This window comes from Argiope bruennichi, chromosome 7 (assembly GCF_947563725.1).
Source record: "Argiope bruennichi chromosome 7, qqArgBrue1.1, whole genome shotgun sequence".
NCBI lineage: Eukaryota > Metazoa > Arthropoda > Arachnida > Araneae > Araneidae > Argiope > Argiope bruennichi.
In genome coordinates, this window is record NC_079157.1 from 34,697,249 (window position 1) to 34,717,793 (window position 20,545).

The following is a 20,545-nucleotide window of genomic DNA, read 5'->3' on the forward strand; positions in this document are numbered from 1 at the left end:
AACATATTTAGAACATGTCAAAAGAACCATATGCCAAATTCTAATAAAAGTTTTTACAATAATTTTTTGTAGTCAAGGTTTGTAACCACCCTATATGTCAAGTAAAATTCTGATGTAAGCCTTTATTATTCCAACCTAAAGTGCAATTAATGCAGAAATAGTGATTTTACATTTGATTGTTATCAAAATAGTATCAAAAAAGAAAAAAAGTTAATTTGTTTCTCCAGTATCAGGAATTCAAATTGGCCATTACTGTTCAATGTCAATTTGGAATAGCATGTGAGACAAAATGTTTACAACACCAGTTGAAAATATCGATTCAAAGTTAAGATCACAAGTGATGCATTTAGATGTGAAAACCAAAATGTAGCATAATACTAGGTAAGAATTGGAATATAATCTTGATATTCTTTGAGCTACCAAGAGTGCTAACACTGAAATATACTGGCATAAGTGGCTTTATAAAAATTGTATAAATTTCTTTAGAATATATCAAAAGAACCATATGCTAAACTATAATAATATTTTTACAATAATTTTGGGTAATCAGAATTGTGACCAGCCAGCAGTCAAGTAAAATTCTGACATAAGCCAATGATGAGCATGTAGAACATTTGTAGCGATATAAAAACTTTTTTGTAATTAAAATAATAATAAATCATATTTCCCAGTTTAATTTTTTTTTCTTAATTTTGTATAATATATTAAATGGATAAACTGCTACAACTTTAAATGAATAAAGTGATGTGAAAAACAATTCAAAATGTTAGATAGAAATAGCAATTTTTTATTATACACTCAATGCAAAATACAGTTTGGCCAAGTCATTTCTAAAATCCATTCATCATTTATACAGGACATTCATAGATATTTATCATTCGATCGTCTGAAACAGATACTATTTTACTTCCATTATGATTGTATCTGGCACTCCAAACTTGGTCAGAATGTTCATTAAATGTATGAATACATTCTCTCGTTGCAATTTCCCAAACTTTCACTGTTTTGTCTGAGGAGCTAAAATACAAATATATAAAAATAACCAAAATTGTTGAAGTCACTATTAAAAAAAATTAAACATTTTAAACTATAAAAATACATATAAAAAAAGAAAACAGAATTTTTAAAATTTGTACATGAATAATGAAATAGGTTTAAATACAAGCAATCATGGTAAATTTCATAGAGCTAAATGTATAATGAATTTTAAACAACTGTAATTTTTCAGAAAACTTAAAAGCAAATCTTTATACTTTTAGTTTCAATTCAGTCTCACTATTTTTTTTTTTTCTTTTGTATAAATAACACTTTACCTTAGTGAGTCATGTTACTAAGCTGCATACATTATTATATAAAATAAATATCAAACTTCTAATTATTCCATTGTTAATAATTATTTTCTTTCTTTGATACAAGGCACTACTACTGCTACTAACTACTTTGTTTTAACAAGGTAACTACTACACGGTACTAACTACTTTAATCACTACCCAACAGTAATTTCTAAACGGCTAGGGATAGACATTTACTTCCAATTCGGAAAAATGCTCTAAATGGCATAAAGAATTATTTTTTAATTTTATTGGAACAATAAATATTTAATTCCTATATGATCCCACTTTCATATTAGTCATACTTAATAAAATAATCACGATATATATATAATATTTAAAAAAAACTATGATTTTGCAACTGAAACTGAATGAATAATGCAGCTTTGAATATCACTATTTTAGACAATTTCAATGTCATCTTCATGAAGACAGTGGGAGTCAAATCAATGCTGTATTTTTTGCTATGGCCAAACCCACCAAAAATAATGAAATGCAAAAACACAGGGACTAGTAATGAAGGACAGAAATATCTATATATATTTGATTTAAAATATATTAACAGGTGTTTAAAAATTATTATTGAAATGACTATATAAAAATAATAAGTAGAACAATCCCTTTCAAATATTTGAAAAAATTACACCTTGTTTGGTATATATATATATATATATATATATATATATTGAAAACTGAAGATTTATGATAAATGAGTTAATACACTTAATTAATATCATCAATGTTTAACATAAACCATGAAGAAAATTACTCTTAACTATACATGTCCATTTGTTTATTTGTTTGTTTAAACCGTATGCAATTCCAGATTTTTAGGCAAAATCGACCAAAATTTGACACATATGTTCCTTAGCACATAGAGGGATTAACTGTGTTTTAAAAGTATTTGTACAGTCTCCTAAATTGGAAGGACTGAAGATAAAAAGTTTTTTTGTCATAACTTTGGAACATATCATTGCATAAAAATTATTTTTACAGCCATTTAAAAATTTTAAAAAATTAGTTTTTAGTGACATAAATTCATTTATGTAGTCTATTTTTTAAAAATTTAAATTTATTTTTGAAATTTCTGGGGATTAAAGGTATTTAAATTAGAGATGAGAGAGTTCTAAAACATCTTAAAGGCAGAATAAATAATTTTTTTTTTAAAAACTGTACATTAAAAATTATTTTGATGCATCTTATATATATATATATACAGCCGCAGGAACAGCAGACAATATATATATATGTTATGGCCCAAGCCCGAAGTTCGGCCAGTTCGCGAACTGGCCAAGAAGTTTGGCCAAAGTCCGAAATACTTGCAATTAATATTGTATATTCTACTTTGGCTGGCCATTTCGCAAAGTGGCCGGGAATCCTTGGCCAAAGTCCAATGTGATAATCTGTACTTATAAATAAAGCTCAATCTGTGTGTGTGTATTGGCGCTTTACAGTCCAAACCGTTTTTGACATACAGTTATCAAATATGGCACCTTAGAGATTGGAAATATGCACCTTGAATCTATTTTTTTAAAATTTTTAATTAGAATTTTAATTAATTAAAAATTGTGTAATTTCAGCGTTTTGTCGTTATAACTTCAGAAAATATTACAGCACAAAATCGATTTTTGCATGAAATTAAAGCTCAAAAATTATCTTTTTAATGATACCAATGTTTTTATTTATAAATTATGCTTAGATTTTTAAGGAATTTTTAAAGAAGTATTTTAACCATATGTGTCAATAATATATTTCGCTGGAAATAAAAATAAAATTTATTCTGCACGAGCCTGTCAAATTTTAAAAAAAAATAGCTTTTATCAACGTGTTGCCATCACATTGATAGAAGTTTAAATTAACAGATAAAGCAACTATTATTGCAAATTTAATAAATAAAATTGTAATTTTCGGCAGGTGTCTGTATAAAATGAAAAAAAAAAATGAAATAAGGTATTTTCGGAAAAGTAAAAGGAGGAAAAGTTTTCTATGAGCTTTGACAATACTTATATTACTAATTCAATAAAACAATTTCATTTAAGTCAAACATGGTTTAATATACTTAGGATAATCATTCTAATCAGCGACCATCAGCTAATTTGGGGCACACATTTGTTAACAAAATGATCTAAAGGAACTGAATAATTATATTTAATGTAACTTTAGTCAATAAATGCTCCGATGAATTAGGAATTTTAAATTTTTACATAGGTCCTCTGCCCTTTGATCTGGGATCATTAACATTAGGTTCATGGAGTGGAAAAAGACTAAGGATCACCCTTAAAGGTAGTTGACAATTGAGTACTCAATTTGCCTTTGTATTCATGCACGATACACAACGCCTTTGCTCAAGATATAATTCGTTCATTTTGAAGGGTGCAAATCTAATCTTCACGCTAGCACGTTGTTACAGCAGATACGTTCACTGAATAATTTCTATTATGGCTTTAATATGAGAACAGAATAACACAATATCATATTTTTATATATTACAAGCTTATTTTTAACTCAGAAGTGTCACTTATATTTGAACTCGTTTATGAAACAATTGTACTTAAAAAAAAAACAGTACACAGAAGTACTCATTTTTAAATACTTCATTTTTAATAGTGTGTAAAATAATAGTGTGCTCTTGATGATAATAATTTTTAATAGTGTGCTCTTGATTCCTTTCTTCCTACTTTGGCCGATCGTCCCAAGCCACTTCGCGAATTGGTCGGCCAACGCCCGAAATCAAGAAAAGATCTGGCATTGGCCGGTAAGTTTACAGCAACGTTGGCCAGTTTGGGAATTGGCTGATTTCGGGCTTTGACCGTAACATATATAAATATATCAAAGTTATACATATTTAAATTGGAAATTCTGTTACTAAAAGGTTGTGATATATTTTAACAAAATGCTATATTGCAATTTGCATATTGACAACATTAAAAAAATGATTATGAATGTAATTCATAAGAAAAATTAAAAATTAAACATGAAACAAAACAAGTATACCTTGATACAAAATGTGTATTATCTGGAGAACAATCGACACTCAAAACCCACGATCCATGACCAGACAATGTTCCTATGAGATTTGCATGTTGCCTTTAAAAGAATAAGATAAAATTTCAAAATTTACAGTCACTTAAACAATTCAGACATGTACTTTTAATTCTTACTTAAATTAAAAAGTACAATTATACCAATTTTTAATTTTGAGTATGAATTAGCTTTATTTAAATGACGTAAAATCAAAAAATGTTTTCCTTAAAAACTGCAACATTAAAAAAGTTAAATGTGTTTATTAATTCTAGTCAATTAAAACATATTTTCATTTGAATTGTTCAGTAACAAATTTAACCTCTGGGATCAGATGAGTTAATTTGAATAAGAAAGACAATGATTTGCTTTCCTTTTGCTTAAGATAAATAATTTTATAAAAATAATAATCATATCAAAACATTTTCCTTTAAAAGAAATTAAGTTTTTAAACATTTATTTCTATAATCAAACACATGCATACAAATTAGATTCTCATGCAATGACAAAAATATACCATAGATTTACCACTCTTTGAAAATATATATTATGATAAAACCATATCTGCCTTAAATAATGTCATGAATCTACAGTACAGCCTTAATTACCATTGAGGTTGGTAACTGAGCCATTAACAGGAAACCAAACTGTATGTGTATCCCCCCCCCCTTTTTTTGTAAACTACATTTTTCTTTATATAAAGTCAATAAAGTTTTCAAACAATATTGCCACGGAAGTACTGAAGTGAATTTCCAGCTTATAAAGACTTGTAAAAAGCAGTTATATAAGAAGAGAGTTTATATAAGTCAGGGAGCTATTTGGAGAAAAATAAATTAATTCAAACAAAACACTTTAAATAGAGACATATACTTACACATTGTATATCTTTATATGACAATCATCTGATGCTGTAATTAGCATAGAAGAATCTTTGGAGAATGTTAAAGATCGGATTGGCATAGCATGGCCTATAAATAAATTTGTTCATAAGTAAAAACATTTTCAAACTACAACAAATTATTTTCCAAAGCTATGCAAAAGGCATTTGTAATACCAAGATGTAAGCACTTACTGATTCTCATCCATTCATAGAATTATCAGTAGGCACATACATCTCGACTGATAATAAAGATATATGCATCTACTATGTGTCTGGGGCATTGCTATATAAGCCAGATCATTATACTCTATTTCACCCTAACTTGGCAGTATTGTAAAAGGCAGAAAATGTGACGCTCCACATTGGGAAAGAGTTCCCCATCGAATTTGACTTTAAAATAGCTAAAATGTGCAGAAATTTATCAAATAATATCTTAAATAACAGAATTCCTTTTTTTATTAGAATGTATTTAAAATTATTCTGAAGTTAGAAGTGCTTATCTGTTACATATTTTGTAAATAAAGCGAACAAATAAAACCAAATGATTGACATAATGAATTCCACTTTGACTAGAACCGGTCATCAAGGTCAAATATTTGGTACGTGTTTCTTGTATGTTTTCGCCAACTTTGTTTTATTCAGTTCACAACCGTTATTATCATAATTTGTACTTTTTTACCAGCTGATATTTTTGATACTGTTAATCTCATTAGTAGTTATTAGTTTCGATTGTTGAATATTTATTCAATTCATCATTTCTATTCACAGCTAAAATGTCTGAAAAAGTGATATCACTGACTGCACTGTACACACCTTCAAGACGATTGAAACCAACAAAAAGTGCAGCACGCAGAAACATATTAAATGTTTATTCTCGATTCCAAGAAGAAAACCCCCAAGATTCTATCAATCAAATCGTCGATAAAGTTTCGCATCTTACAAGTGTTTCGCTAAGAACAGTTTTCCAAAGGATGCTTTTATTCCTTTTTTGAAAAAAAGGAATAAAAGCATCCAGTCCTTTAAGTAACCATGGAAAGAAATGACCAGGCTCAGTAGATAAACATTCAAGTCTTGTAAAATATGATGATTTTACATTGTCCTGTATTTTTTCGGAGAAATGAGATGTGAACGATGATACAGATATCTTTTCGAAAAACATTAGCTGAACTATGCTTTACAGAATATTGAAAGATTTGGGGTTTACTTATGAAAAACGATGAAATGAAATGAAATAATTTTAATGATTTGTTAAAATAATGTATCAATAATATTGAACAAAATAAGGAAAAAAATTAATTTTCTGATTTAAAATGATAATACAATTAAGAAATATTTACTATTTGACGAAAAATTTGCGAGATAAAGTTCCGCCAGCGATCTGCATCTCTAGTAACTTTATAGTTTAAAGTAGCCCAGTTCCCCTGACAACAACTGTGATTCGGCATGCCTAGAATATACTCTACTGCCAAGTTAGGGTGGAACAGAGTATAGATCTACAACTATCAATTTTGGAACATATATATACCTTGGAAATGCATTAATCAGAATTTGAAAATCAAGATGACAATTCTTTAAATTTTAAACCACTTAAATATTTTTCAAAATTATCTTTTCAATGATAGTAATTTAATAGTTAAAAAAATGCTCTTGATACTTGACATTTTTTTTTTTTTTTTGCCTAGTTTCCAACAATTGACTGATTACATAGTTGACCTGAATTTCAAATGTTTTCATTGTTTCATCAAATATTTAATTAAGGGATTTTCTTTCACTGCTAAAAGTTAAAGAAAAAGGATTCTGTTTAAAATCTTAATTTACAAAAGGAATAAATAAGTGAAGATAAATGAACTGGATATTTATGTTTTTGATATTGTTATGATGACATGAGACTGTTCCTTGTTAGAATGGTTCATGTACTCAATGGACAGAACATTTGCAAGAAAATTAACTAAAAAATTAATTAAAGAAAATTAACTCCTCTTCAATTTCTGATAAAGAAAGGACATGAAGTTATTTCCGAATAATTTTAGTACAATTAAATTCAACCAATATTCCAGTAATACAGATAGGTGCCAACAGCAACTGGTACATAATATATTAGAATATGACAAAAGATTAAAAAAAAACTCATATAATATAAAATATATAAATATAAACTTTGTGCAAAAAATCCTATATAAAATGACAAAGAGAAAAAAAAAACTTTCATCATACTAAGAACTATAAAAACAATTTTCATATATTGAGGATTACTAAATTATTTCAAAGAAATTCTTATACAACAAAAAAAATTACAGCTATTTTTTCCAACTGAACAACTTTGTAACATGATAACTTTTCAATATTCAGAGGAGCTATCTAATGACTATAAGCCTTCATAATTAAATGCCAGTAAGCATACAAGAGAATTTATTATATTTATAATGAAACATACCTTCTAAAGTATGCACAAGTTTTCCAGCTGCAATATCGAACACTTTAATAATTCCATCAATAGCACCACTGGCAAGATATTTTCCATCAGGACTCTATTTGTATTAAAAGATAATGGTCTTAACATGAATGAATATAAATGGATCACATAATGAAATAAAGAAAAGAAAAGCAAAAAAACTACAGAAAAACAAAACATTACATACTTCAATAAAAATTATTTCAGGAATTGATAGTATATTTGTCTGTTTTTCAATCAGAATTCTATTATATAATTCCCTTTCATGTGATTTCATTGTTCATATAAGATGCATATATTATTTACAAATATAATATCCTCCCATCCTAATATTTCCTCATTCAATTCATTTGAATTGGTAGTTACCACAAATAATAATACAAGTTTAGGTCAGCTACAAAAGAACCATTAGCAGTTTATCTGCTAATTTCTCATGTAGAAGGTAATACTCATTACTTGGATGTAACCAGCACAATTACATCATCATTATTGTACAATCCATGGTAAATGAGAATAACATATCCAATTTAAACAAATGCACAGATTTCAGTCAGTTTCAACTAAATTTTATTAAAAATCCTAAGATTACCACAATCATAAAGTTAAAAGCATTTGTGAAGGGAAAAAAAAAAAATTATAGAAAATTGGTAACAAGTTACTAAAAATTTTTTAATAGATATATATGTATATTAAAATTAAAGACGACTTTCAAATTCCTTATCATGCATCAAAACTTGATTGCACTACAAATTATGAAATTTTAAAATGATGACAATTTTACTTATAAATCTGAATAATTAACAATATATGACAGTTACAGATTATTTAGAGATTTTGAGGTATATTTTGACAAATCAAGATATTAAGAATGGAATACATTCAATTCAGTCACAAAAGTTAATTTAAATTGTTTTTTAGATAGATTGCTGGGTATTTATGAGTTTAAAAAAAAGAACTTACCAAGAACAGTTTTTAAAAGATTCAAGGACTATAGAATTATGTATTTTAGACATGAAAATAGAAATGATATAATTAATTAAATGTTTCACCATTAATATTTAAATGACACAATATTAAAAAAAAAATCTTTAATTCTATTAAAATAAAATAATATTTTTTGCAGTTACCAGTCTTTCACCAGAACAAAAACAATGATTTTAACTTTGTTTTAGCATGGATTGTTTGGACATTGTTCTCTGTTCAAAGAAAATTCCCATAAAATTATGAAAGTATGCATAATTTTATACTTTCCCATAAAATTATGAAAGTCTCATAAAGCTTCTTTTTCAACTATGGAATGAATGCCTCATAAAAATTGAAGCCATATATTTTTTTTATTATAACTATACAAATAATAACTCTCTACATTCATCTTGTGAAGCCAAGCAATTAACATAATGATATTATTTCCATTATGTCAATGTCTGTTTCCTTTTCAGTTATTACAATATGCTTGATGTCTACCACCTTCCTCTATATGTCCCTACTGCTTCAAACTACAGAAATAAAAATTAGTCATGGGCAGTGTTGTCATGTCAACATTCTTCTTTCAAATGGCAGAATTCTCAAAGCAAATCAAAGTTAAAAATTCATTTTCTCTTTTCTCCCAAAAAATAATGGATGTGCATTTATCCCATTTCTCCAGAACTCAATAAAAAAATTCAAGTACTTTCAGAGAGTCCCAAGTATAACATAATAAAAGCACCATTGAAATCCTAATGTTTTTAGGAGTCAAGTTTTACATGTATAGAAAAAAAAAATAATTATAAAATCTAAAAATTTATGATCAATTAATGGAAAATTTGGTGACTTTAAACTGTTGGATTGACAAACAAAGAAAATAGTATGATCTGATACACTATTTTGGACATCATTTTCTGAGCTGTTGGCAATCTTGATCATTAAATGAATATAAATGCTATAAGAAAATTGAGGTTGTCACCAATGAGACAAAAAGAACCCATTCAAACTGCAATTGTTTTGTTTTGTTTTGTTTTCTTGCCAGAATTTACAATTTGAAAGTATTATGTCATATTTTTAAGAAATATTTTAGAATGATAATTCATATAAATATTTCAGAATGAAGAATAGTATTTTTAAAATTAAGATGTACATACACATAACTATAAAAACATCAGAGTTAATGAAATGCTGGTCAAAAAAATCTTTCAAATAAAGAACATAAATTGAATTCCCCTAGGATTTCCATATTTTAACTAATGAATTCTTTTGTTGAATAGATACCAGAAATAGTGTTTATAAATCGTGATTAGATACAATCAATGTTTTGACAGAATTCAACAGAAAAGAATATATTTAAAAGCCAATTACTATGCCTCTAATTATTCATAATTACACTGGTTAATTTTAATAGCTACTGATAATAAAAAACATTAATCTGCACATTTATGTTTAAATGAGTTGTATTAACCTACTATTTTGGAACAACATAAGAATTAGTTTTTTTGAAAATGGCCCATAATTCCAAATCATTGGCAGATGATGAATATGATACCTGAGTTGGCACTCCCCTTTCCAAACCTACATATTAACAGGAAGACATTAACATCTAATCCCTTGACATATTTCATAAGTACAAGTCACATGCACATAACCGATCTTTAATGGAATCAGGTTCTGATGCAAAAACTTCCACCTCTAAACCTAATATCTTATCTCTAAACCTCTTTATGTGCCTCAGAGCATCTAGACCCATGCTCTGCATCAAATTCTGATATAAAAACTTCTAGTCTCAAAATTAAAATCTTATCCTTAAAGCCTCCATGCATCTCTGAGCATCTAGTCCCAGACTCTGCATCAAGCTCTGATGTAAAACTTCTAGCCTCAAAATTAAAATCTCATCCCTAAGCCACAGTATGTCTCAGAGTATCTCTAATAACTGATAAAATTTTATGTAAATATAAATTAATCTGAGTTGTGAATCTTTGATGCTTGCTATTAACTGGTTATCTAATAGTCACTGAGTATACAGTATTCAAGGGGATACAAAAGATATCAACCCCCAAATGTGTAATTTCCTGTTATTTGGCAAGCTTACTTTTTTCATGAAATAAGCTTTTAATTTTTGAATGCATTAATAATACAACAACATTAAAATGTGATATTGTAATATGATTTATGTTTCCATAATAATAAGAATTTGCATTATAATACAACAAGCATATATAATACTTTTAAAACTTCAAAAGTAGATACTTACAAAAGCTATACTAAGAGTAAATTTCTTGGTTTCTAAAAATGATTCAAGTTTTCCATGTTCAACACTGTACAAATTAATTTTACCAGCATGACTACCAGTAGCTATGTATTTAGCATCTGGAGAGAATGTCACAGTCCATGCATCAACTAAAAAGAAAAAACAAAGCATGTTAAAAACATTTTTAAAAAATCCAGAAATTTCAGTAAACAAGCAAAGAAAATAAATTAGTCTCATAGTAATAATGGAATTATTTTCTTCCACTTAGACATAAGAAATACCTTTAATGAGATTCAACTTCAACTTGAAATCTTTTAATGAGATTCCACATAAAAAATGCAGTTATTTATCTTAGCAACCAAATTTAGTGATAAATACTTGTGGGGGTATGTAAATTTCAAGACCTTGTTCTTAAAAAAAGGATATCTTTCCAGAAAATTCAATCCTTACTTAACCAGACTGTAAAAAGTAGATAACTACAAATGCAAAGTTGATAAAGCTGCTGCAGTCAAATGTGCTTTACGATCACTAAAAATCATTCTATTATATAATCACAGATCATAATCTATTACACTAATTTTATTAGTTATAAAATTATAAAAATAAAGTTTTTAACTAAGTTAAATTAAAAAGCTTATAAAATTATAGCAATAACTTTATAAGCATACTTTTTCTCATATTTCAAATTTATGACTTTTCACAGTAAATTAAATTATTTTAGTTCAAGGAACTATCATCATTATCACCTTTCCATAGCTGAAACACAGAACACAATGCAATAATATGTATTTAAGAGTTGCAAATGAATATCTAAAAACATGCATAGAACACATTTCTCACCAAAAGTTGGGTGTCAAAATTATGGATTTAAATTTGATCACATTATGATAAAATGTGGAATTTCAAAGCAGAGATTTGTAAACAAACATGGAACATTAAAAAAAAATGACTAATGATGAAATATGTAAAAAATAATAAATACATATAAAACTGAAAGATGTTAATTCAAAACTCTAGAAAACAAAACTTTGCTATTACTTTGTTTTCTTAAATATTATGTGTAAAGTAAAATAACTGTAAAAAATACACTCAAATAATTGATTATAAAATATATTCAAATTGAGCAGTGCAGATCAACTGCATCCAGCATAATTAGATAGACAACTTGAATTTCAAAAATGAAAGTTCACAAAAATTTTAGTAGCTGACATTCGTTAAAAGTGCAAGATGAGGCATAAAGTTATATATTATGGAGGAAAGTAGACCAAATTACTTGGGGTAAGCATTTGAATGAATTTAATTTTAAAATAGTAGCAACATTAGCTCTAATTTATTTAAAATCTTGTTGGTCAACTTATTTTCCAGAAATTCCTGTGGAAGAATTTGTTTCATTAGTTATATTTGTATAAGTAATCCATTTTTGAAAGGTAAAAATAAAATCATGTGTTTATAATTAAATTTCTTTATTCATGAGTAATGTTTATTAAAAATAATAATTTAGTAATCGAGCTAACTCTGTTTAATCGATTAAATTGGATGATCTAAATATATATATATATATATATATATATATATATATATATATATATATATATATTATTTACAAATAATGCAAAATGAAATATGGCATTATCCAAAGCAATGGGGTGCACTAATACACACATAATTTATCCATTTCACACATTTCAAATGCATATATACCACGATGTAAATTTTGTTTCTCTTAATATTTCTGCATTTTTCAGTTAAAAATTTTTGCTTAAAAATATGGATGATAAATAAATAAATAATTTTTTTTTCCTAATGTAGGTAAGGAGAACATATGAAAGCAGCAGTGTTGCTGCTACATGTTTCACATCCCCTCCCATATTTACAATTATTCAATAATATGTAAACAATGTGGTATTTAATGTTAAGCATTTTAAGAAATGACTAGACATCTCTATAATGAATCTATAATTCAAATGATGAATTTTAATACATCTATTCTATAGAAAACTGCTGTTATTACAAAGTAACATTTACAAAATACTGTACCTTAACAGTGCAGCAAAATGTTATGATGTTTATTATTACTAACAATGTTATATTCATGAAATAAAAATTAATTTTTTTTTACGTTTAACTCCTTTAAAACAGATGTGCATAGAAAAAAACTCAGGGATATCTAAGATAAGACTAGCAAGCATCAAAAGTTAGTATAGGTTGAAGCATTTTATTCACTTGGCTAAATATGTATTAAATTTTGTAAAGATAAGTATAATAATGCATAAAGCATGCCCTTCACATATAGAAATAAATCATTTTTAAATATGAAATAATAGATATCTTATTTTCAGTTCTAATAAGAAAATTAATTAAACTATTTGTTATTCAATATTTAAAACAAATTAATATGTTTTACTACAACTGAAAGTACTAAAATTAGCAAAAGATTGTTGATGCAATTCCTTGTTACAATATTTCCCGTAACATCTCATCCCATTAAGAGGAAAAATTATAAATAGACACTACAAAATGAGGATGCGCTTCTCTTTACACTCACTAGCACATGTTGTTTATATTTACGAAATTTCAATAATTTATATATACTTGTGGAATCCTAATCTGACGTAGGATTGGCAGATTCTAATATACAGATCACTGTTTCGAAAGAAAACTAGAATAAACAACATCATCAGGAAACATTTCGATGCAAAAACTTGAGGCATCTATGTATGAACTAGCACTTAAAACAAGCTCAACCATGTGGCACTAAATCATGAGGAGAATCTATTGCAAGCACACATATAAGGTTTTTCACCCAAAAGGATTGATGACATATAACATTTGCACAAAAGGTTTGAAAATATAAGAACACTGAGTTTTGCTTTATCATACTCAATTTCTGAAGCATCACGTCATTTATTATGTGGGCTTCAGTTATGGAAATAATCTTTCCATTCAGATTACCATTTATTTATATTCAAACAGCCAGACTTTCTCTGAATAGATTTTATACAAAATTTGATAGAAATCTACAAATTTGGGTTTAAGCCTGTATACCAAATTCCATCAATCTACCTTATTTTTAAGTTAACTTTGTCAGACACACAGATATTTTCCAAAAAAATGTGTTGAATTCAAGGACGTTTAAAATGTGGAGATTTAACAAAATCTCAAGTTTGAATACTTTTGGCAACTACTATATTTTCTCTATATTTCATGCATAAAAAGTAACAAATTGACAATTATTCCTTTCATTGCCCTAATGTGATCGTGGATAATTAACAGAACATAATTTGATGTTTCATTCAGAAATTAAGAGAGAGATTGAAAGAAAATTTGAAGAAAACCATTATAACTGTTATCTATTCCCATGTTGATAGAATGTTTCGTAAAATGCAAGCTGGTATGACACACAATGCTCATGCAGCTAAACATTATTTGTATAAAACTTGATTTCTTAATATTTTATCCAAGGCTGCTATATAAATATAGATTTCTTATATATGTCTTATTTACATTACTGCCTATTTATGACTAAAATTAAATCTGTAGCTTCCCTTTCTGATTAAAATAGGTGAAAATTTAACACAACTATTCAATTAAATTGCCACAACAATTTCTGAAACAATTAATAAACATAGAAAATATTGATATTTCACAAAAATGCAATTTCTGAAATAAAAATGGTTTTAAACTTCAATAAAATAATTTAAAAAAAAAAAAAAAAAACTTTAAACAAATTATTTGTCAAAATATTAAGACAAGAATTTTATTTGTTCATTTTTTTTTTCTTTCAGATCAGATAATTAGACAATCTAAACTTCATAGAAACCATTGCTCCAAATGATAAAATTAATCTAAAATATTTATATATTTTATTTTACAAATATGAAATATCAAATATGCACATATGCTTTGTAGAGTGTAAATGATTATTTGTGAATTGCTTCAGATAAATGTATGTCTGCATGTTTTTTTTATGGTATATTCTTTTTTTAGAGGGAAAAAAAGTCATTTTTTTTAGATGAGAAATAATTTAAAAACAAAATTCACTCACTAATGAGACAGTTCCAGATCTTAAGACTAGGAAGTTAATTTGCAAGTAACATTCAATCCATAAATTTGACTTATGCTTTTTATACATGACAAACTCATTAAAAGGCATCCTAAATGAATACCATCAAATATATATGAAATAAAATGCAGAAAACATAAAATTACCTGGTCCTGCATCAATACTTTTCAGTTGTTGACCAGTGTGCAAATCCCACAATCTTATATGGCTATCCAAAGAACTAGAAGCAGCAACTGCAAACATATCATTAATTATTTTAAATGTAAAAAAAACGACATATGATGGAAAAATTTATTTGCAATTAATATTTATACAGACCATCAATATATGATAGTTAACATAATTATTTAAATGAATTATTAAATGATTAATTTATGAAAAATTCTAAAACACAAACAAAAAAAAATAATAATAAATAAATAAATAAAATTCAGTGATAAAAATTTAGTTAAGAGTAGTTAAAAAAGAAATTACAAAATGCTATGAAATGGAAATTTACATTATATATAAGTTTTTTTATATATATAAATAATATAAATTATGGAAATATCAATCTCTACTGATGATAAAAGAGAATGTGTATGTCAGCACTCTACAAGACAGATCATAAATTTAGAACTACCAAATGCACAAATATACTTTGGAAGAGAAAAAAGTGTACCTCAAGCAATTTTTTCAAAATTTCAATTGGAAATGAAATTAATGAAAATGTTGGAATTTTCCTGTAATAACTTCTGAAAATATTATTGCATAAGAAAAATTTTATATCAACATAAATTTCAATAAATTATCTTTAAAATCACCGGTAAATAATCATGCACACTTTTCCTGAATTTGACAACTTTAATTTGTCCCTTAATTTTAAACATTTGATTACATTATTGCTCTAAAATTCCAATGGTTTTTATTCTTAATAAATTCTAAGAAATAGTTCAATTTTTATCTGTTGTCAAGATTTAAAGCCATGACATGAGCAGTGTAGGAAAAAGAACAGGAAGGCTTAAAAAAATGAAAAAGGGACCATGAGAAAGTAGCCTGAGCTTAAATAATTGGAGAAAGAAGTTATGTATGGCATTTTTTGATCAATAATTTTTGAAACAATGATAACATGAAATTTTTTTATAAAATATCAAGAGAAAGTAATTACTTGTACAATTTTATTCATTTAAATGATATTAATTTCATTTTTAAAAATTTTTTAATTATTATAATATGTTTAAATGTCATTCAAACTGATTTCAATGGGGAGAGTCACTTGTTAATCCCTGAATTTTGTCATTTCTCACTTCTAGATGAAGTTGAATGGTTAGTAGCATAGCAATAATTTGCAACCTGATTTTTTTTCTCTCTTGTCTACTTGAGGGAGGGAGGAATAGATTACTCAAAATAGTAATAATTCTTGACTCTGCATTTTGTGTTTGAGTTTAATTTGGAATGTTCTATTTATAATTATTTAAATGAATACTATTTCTGTTTGCCATTTTGATTTCAATTGAATGTAAAAATCACTATTTATGATTAGTTGAACTATCAGTTAAATCATGAAGAAAAAAAATAAGGAAAAAAAGAAATAATGACTATTTTATAGTAAAAAGTTACAATATTGTAGTCAATGGTTGCAATAATTTTAATCAGAGAAAGATTTTGTGATTACACTGTGGTATGCCATTAACATGCCCATTTCTAGGAAAAGAATCTATCATATCTCTTAAAGGCAAAATAATAAAATTTAAGAACCTTTGAGGTATCAAAAATAATGTCAAAGCAAGATGAAAATAGTAATTTTTAACATAAAGTTACTAATTTTCCTATTTAAAAGAGAAATAAATTTATATCCATATATTAGCTAAAAATGTGTTTTCATAGGTCGAGAAATCTAGAAATAATCATTAAAAATTGTTAGAGATAAAATGTGTAGATTAATCTTTCAATGAAAGTGAAAAATAATGTCACTACTATTTTATATTACCTGAACCTTCTTCATTAATGTCAACCGACACAACTCCTAATGCATGACCTTCAAACACATGACGAAGATCTAACTTTTCTTCATCCCTATATAGAACAGAAGGGAAATGATATATAAATGCAAAATATTCTTTAAATAAACAAAATGAATAAATATAATTATTCATGACAAAAGAAAACTTATTTATCAAATATCAGAAACATTTTAAGCTTTATTCATTTATATCATCTTGCAAAATTGAATTGTGTTATGTTTGATCATATTTTAAGCAATGAATGTCTATGTTCAATTTTTTTTTTTTTTTAAGTGGAAAAGTAGTGAAATTTTAGTACTTTTATGAACCTGATTAGATGAAATAATTTAAATTTATTCATAAAACAACATTTAATTAACATTTGCCAAAAAAACAGTAAAAATTAATAATTAAAGAAAAAAAAACATCCATAACTGTACCATTTCCAAGACTTTACCATATCATCAACACCACCAGTGACAATATGATTCAGTAAATCTTTTTGTCCTTTTTTCCACGCACAGCACCAAATGCTATCATCATGAGCTGAAGTTCAGAAGGAAATTGGGATTAAATTTTAAATTTTCATACACATTAAAAGGAAGAAAACTTTAAAAAAGAAAATTCGTGCATTTTTCTTGGTATATTAACTGAACAGAAGAAAATTCATACAATTAATTTTCATAATGCAAAGTGAGTACAAACTCTTGGCCCAATACAAAACATTTGTATGAAATAACTTTTGAGGATAATAATACAATTTTTTGCATTTCTAATTATTATAAATGAATAAGTGGCATATCTAATCCTTACATGTAAAAATAAACAAAATTTAAATTTTCAACAAAATTGAAATAAGAGGGGAGGGGGAATCCAATGCTTTTTGCAGTTCCATAAAATAAAATCAGTCATTTCTGTGCAAACTGAGTTTAGACATTATAGATGTGTGTGACACCATTTTGAGATAATCAAAGATTGACAGTTTGGACAACAAATGCTGTGTCAAGTATAATAAATGTAGAAAAACTTATGGATGGATTAGAATAACAATTTGGCATTTTTTGAGCTACAAAAGAAACTCAATTTGAAATTTGTTAATTGGTTTAATTATTTATTTAATTAAGTAGCTTATAATTTACAATGGGATAAACATCTCTAAGATAACAGCTTTTGTAGGATAAATTTTTATAATCAGCCTTTATACACAACATATATATAATCTTACAATATTTAATTTTTTTTTAATTACTATGGAGATTTTGATTTATCTCTAACCTCTGTTAGAGAAATGATGAATTGAAGAACTAATATTTAAGTTATATACAATAATAAAGAATTGATTTAATTTAAAGATTAAATTAATGATTATATGATTTTGAGCTAAACTACAAATAGTAAATAATAACATAGAAGAAATTGTAATGTGATCTTCACTGTTTGCGAAGAAGAAATTGATTTTGCATGCAAAAGTAAATTTGACAAAGAAACTTTTCAAATTTGTAACAAATATTAGGAAACAAAATCATCTTATTCCTTAATACTAAGTGATACTTTATTATATGTATGTACATTTCTGTATGATTAAAACGAATTGGCATGTTAATCTATGAAATCACTTAAGCTTTTACCACAATTTTCAACATAATTTTGCCAAATTAAACAATGAATCATCATTTGAATCTGAACACACCCATGTCAAAGTGTCAATATCAGAATAATTTCTCATTAACAAATTTTCCTTCTAGTATATCATAAGGAACATCACCATAAATAATTTAAATAAAATAATAAAATTACTTATAAATATCTTTCACATCAAATTAATTTAACTCTTCAATCTTAGCTTACAATTGTAGAGAAATAAGGCATAAATTAACATTAATTAAATAAACTGTTGAGGAAAGCACTATAAAAATTTAAATTCCACTACAAAATTATGTACTATTCATTTTAAAAAGAGTGTATTAATAAACTTTAAATAATTCCGATTTCAATAATTTTATATTACAGTTAAAATAATCTAATTTCAATTATTCAGTAAAAATACTAATTATCAAGTTTTAATTCAAAATAATTGAAATTTATATTAAAAATGAATATTAAATGAAATTAAAAAAAGACATTTAATAAATTGGATTGCTTTATCTGTCAGTATAATTAAAAAAATAAATTTCCACAAATAATAAAATGCTTAATATAGAATACATTATTATAATACACAAATAATTATTTCACTTACCTTGCTCTTGTTTAAATATAACAGAATACTGAAAATTAAATAAAAATGGGATTAAAATAAATTGTCATCTTAATTAAGGACATAATAATAATGCATATCCATATTTTATTAATAAAATTATCCTGTCATCAAAATTACACAACAAGAACAATATATATATATAAATATATATATATATATTGAGATTTCATTTATTGAAAATTCATGAGATTTCAAAGATTTTGTTATATATTAAAAAGCATGAATTCTCAACATTTGAAGGTAATTTCAGAGAATTTAAAATCACTGGATGAAGATGATTGCCAATGATCAGATTAATATAATATTTCAACTAAAAAAAGTTACCAACTGCATCTTACATAATTTGAAACAGCAGATAACGAAAAAATAAATAAAGCAAATCAATACTTTGCAAACTATCATAAATTTATTCAAATTACTTATGCCTTTACTAGAATGCTTGAATAATCCTATTAAGGTTATTTTTAACGGAACATATCCTTCAAAATTACAACAATTTATAATTTAGTACGAAAATATAACCATAATTCGATAGACTGAAACATAATAAATAGACAACAAAAATCAGAAATAATTAATTTTTAAAATCAATAATTCCTATTGCCAATAGATGAAGATATTTAAAAACAGATTTATCTAAAATCCTCACCATTTTCTATAGACTGCTCAGACAGGACGAGCAAGTAGTTGATTCTATAAATATAAATTAAATTAGAAATTAAGCATATGTTATTATATAGTTATGAAATTTATATAACAAGGAATTTATTTTTATTTGAAGTGGCAATTAAAACTTCATAGATAAATTTCATAAAGATATGGCAGAAAAATATGACTTCATTACGATGTTAAAATTTTTCAAAATGATAGAACATTGACAGATTTTCACACACTCTTTTCATTCTGATTTAAAATGTCAAAAGAAATTAAAGGTAAGAAAATATATTAAACAAAAATAAAAAAAAATATTTTTTAATTAGATTCAATTTTATAAATGCCTTTACGAAATGTGACATTTAAATGAAACATACACAATTTTGGAATGCACCGGCCGCATAAAGTAAACAATTCGCACGCAAACACAACACAGAATTCGACATCATGGTTACAGTTAAATAAAATTTAAAAAAAATTGCATGAAATATATTTAATTCCTGTTTAGCAATTCGTACCAATACCAAAGAAATCTTCTCCAGTGTTATCACAAAATGTAATATTATTTTTGGTGATTACAGAGCTCTAGAATGAGAGACCACAATGGTTACGTAATATCGTAGCGCATGGTTAATGAACAGTAGAAAATAAATCACAAATCGGACCAAACAAAAGACCATAGAGA

The 20,545-nt window shown here is 26.1% G+C and overlaps 1 protein-coding gene across 1 annotated transcript; it reads right to left on the reverse strand.

Annotated features, from left to right (window-relative positions):
• Positions 1–766: 766 nt before the first annotated feature.
• On the reverse strand, positions 767–20,304 carry LOC129975811 (SKI8 subunit of superkiller complex protein-like). The gene is made up of 11 exons (XM_056089034.1): positions 20,238–20,304; positions 19,856–19,899; positions 19,186–19,213; positions 17,387–17,492; positions 16,934–17,019; positions 15,111–15,197; positions 10,905–11,050; positions 7,667–7,760; positions 5,227–5,320; positions 4,326–4,418; positions 767–1,017 (listed from the first exon to the last, which is right to left on the reverse strand). Exons 2-11 carry the CDS (start codon positions 19,856–19,858, stop codon positions 849–851), a joined length of 906 nt encoding a protein of 301 aa, XP_055945009.1. The 5' UTR covers positions 19,859–19,899; positions 20,238–20,304; the 3' UTR covers positions 767–848.
• Between the last annotated feature and the right edge of the window lie 241 nt (positions 20,305–20,545).

Bases quoted from the DNA above. Each gene is read 5' to 3' on its own strand.
- LOC129975811 (XM_056089034.1), bottom strand. The intron at 11,051-15,110 runs GTAATTTTATGT...TTTTCTTTTTAG, and splicing joins AAGTATTGATGCAGGACCAG to TTGATGCATGGACTGTGACA. The intron at 7,761-10,904 runs GTAAGTATCTAC...TAATACAAATAG, and splicing joins TTACTCTTAGTATAGCTTTT to AGTCCTGATGGAAAATATCT.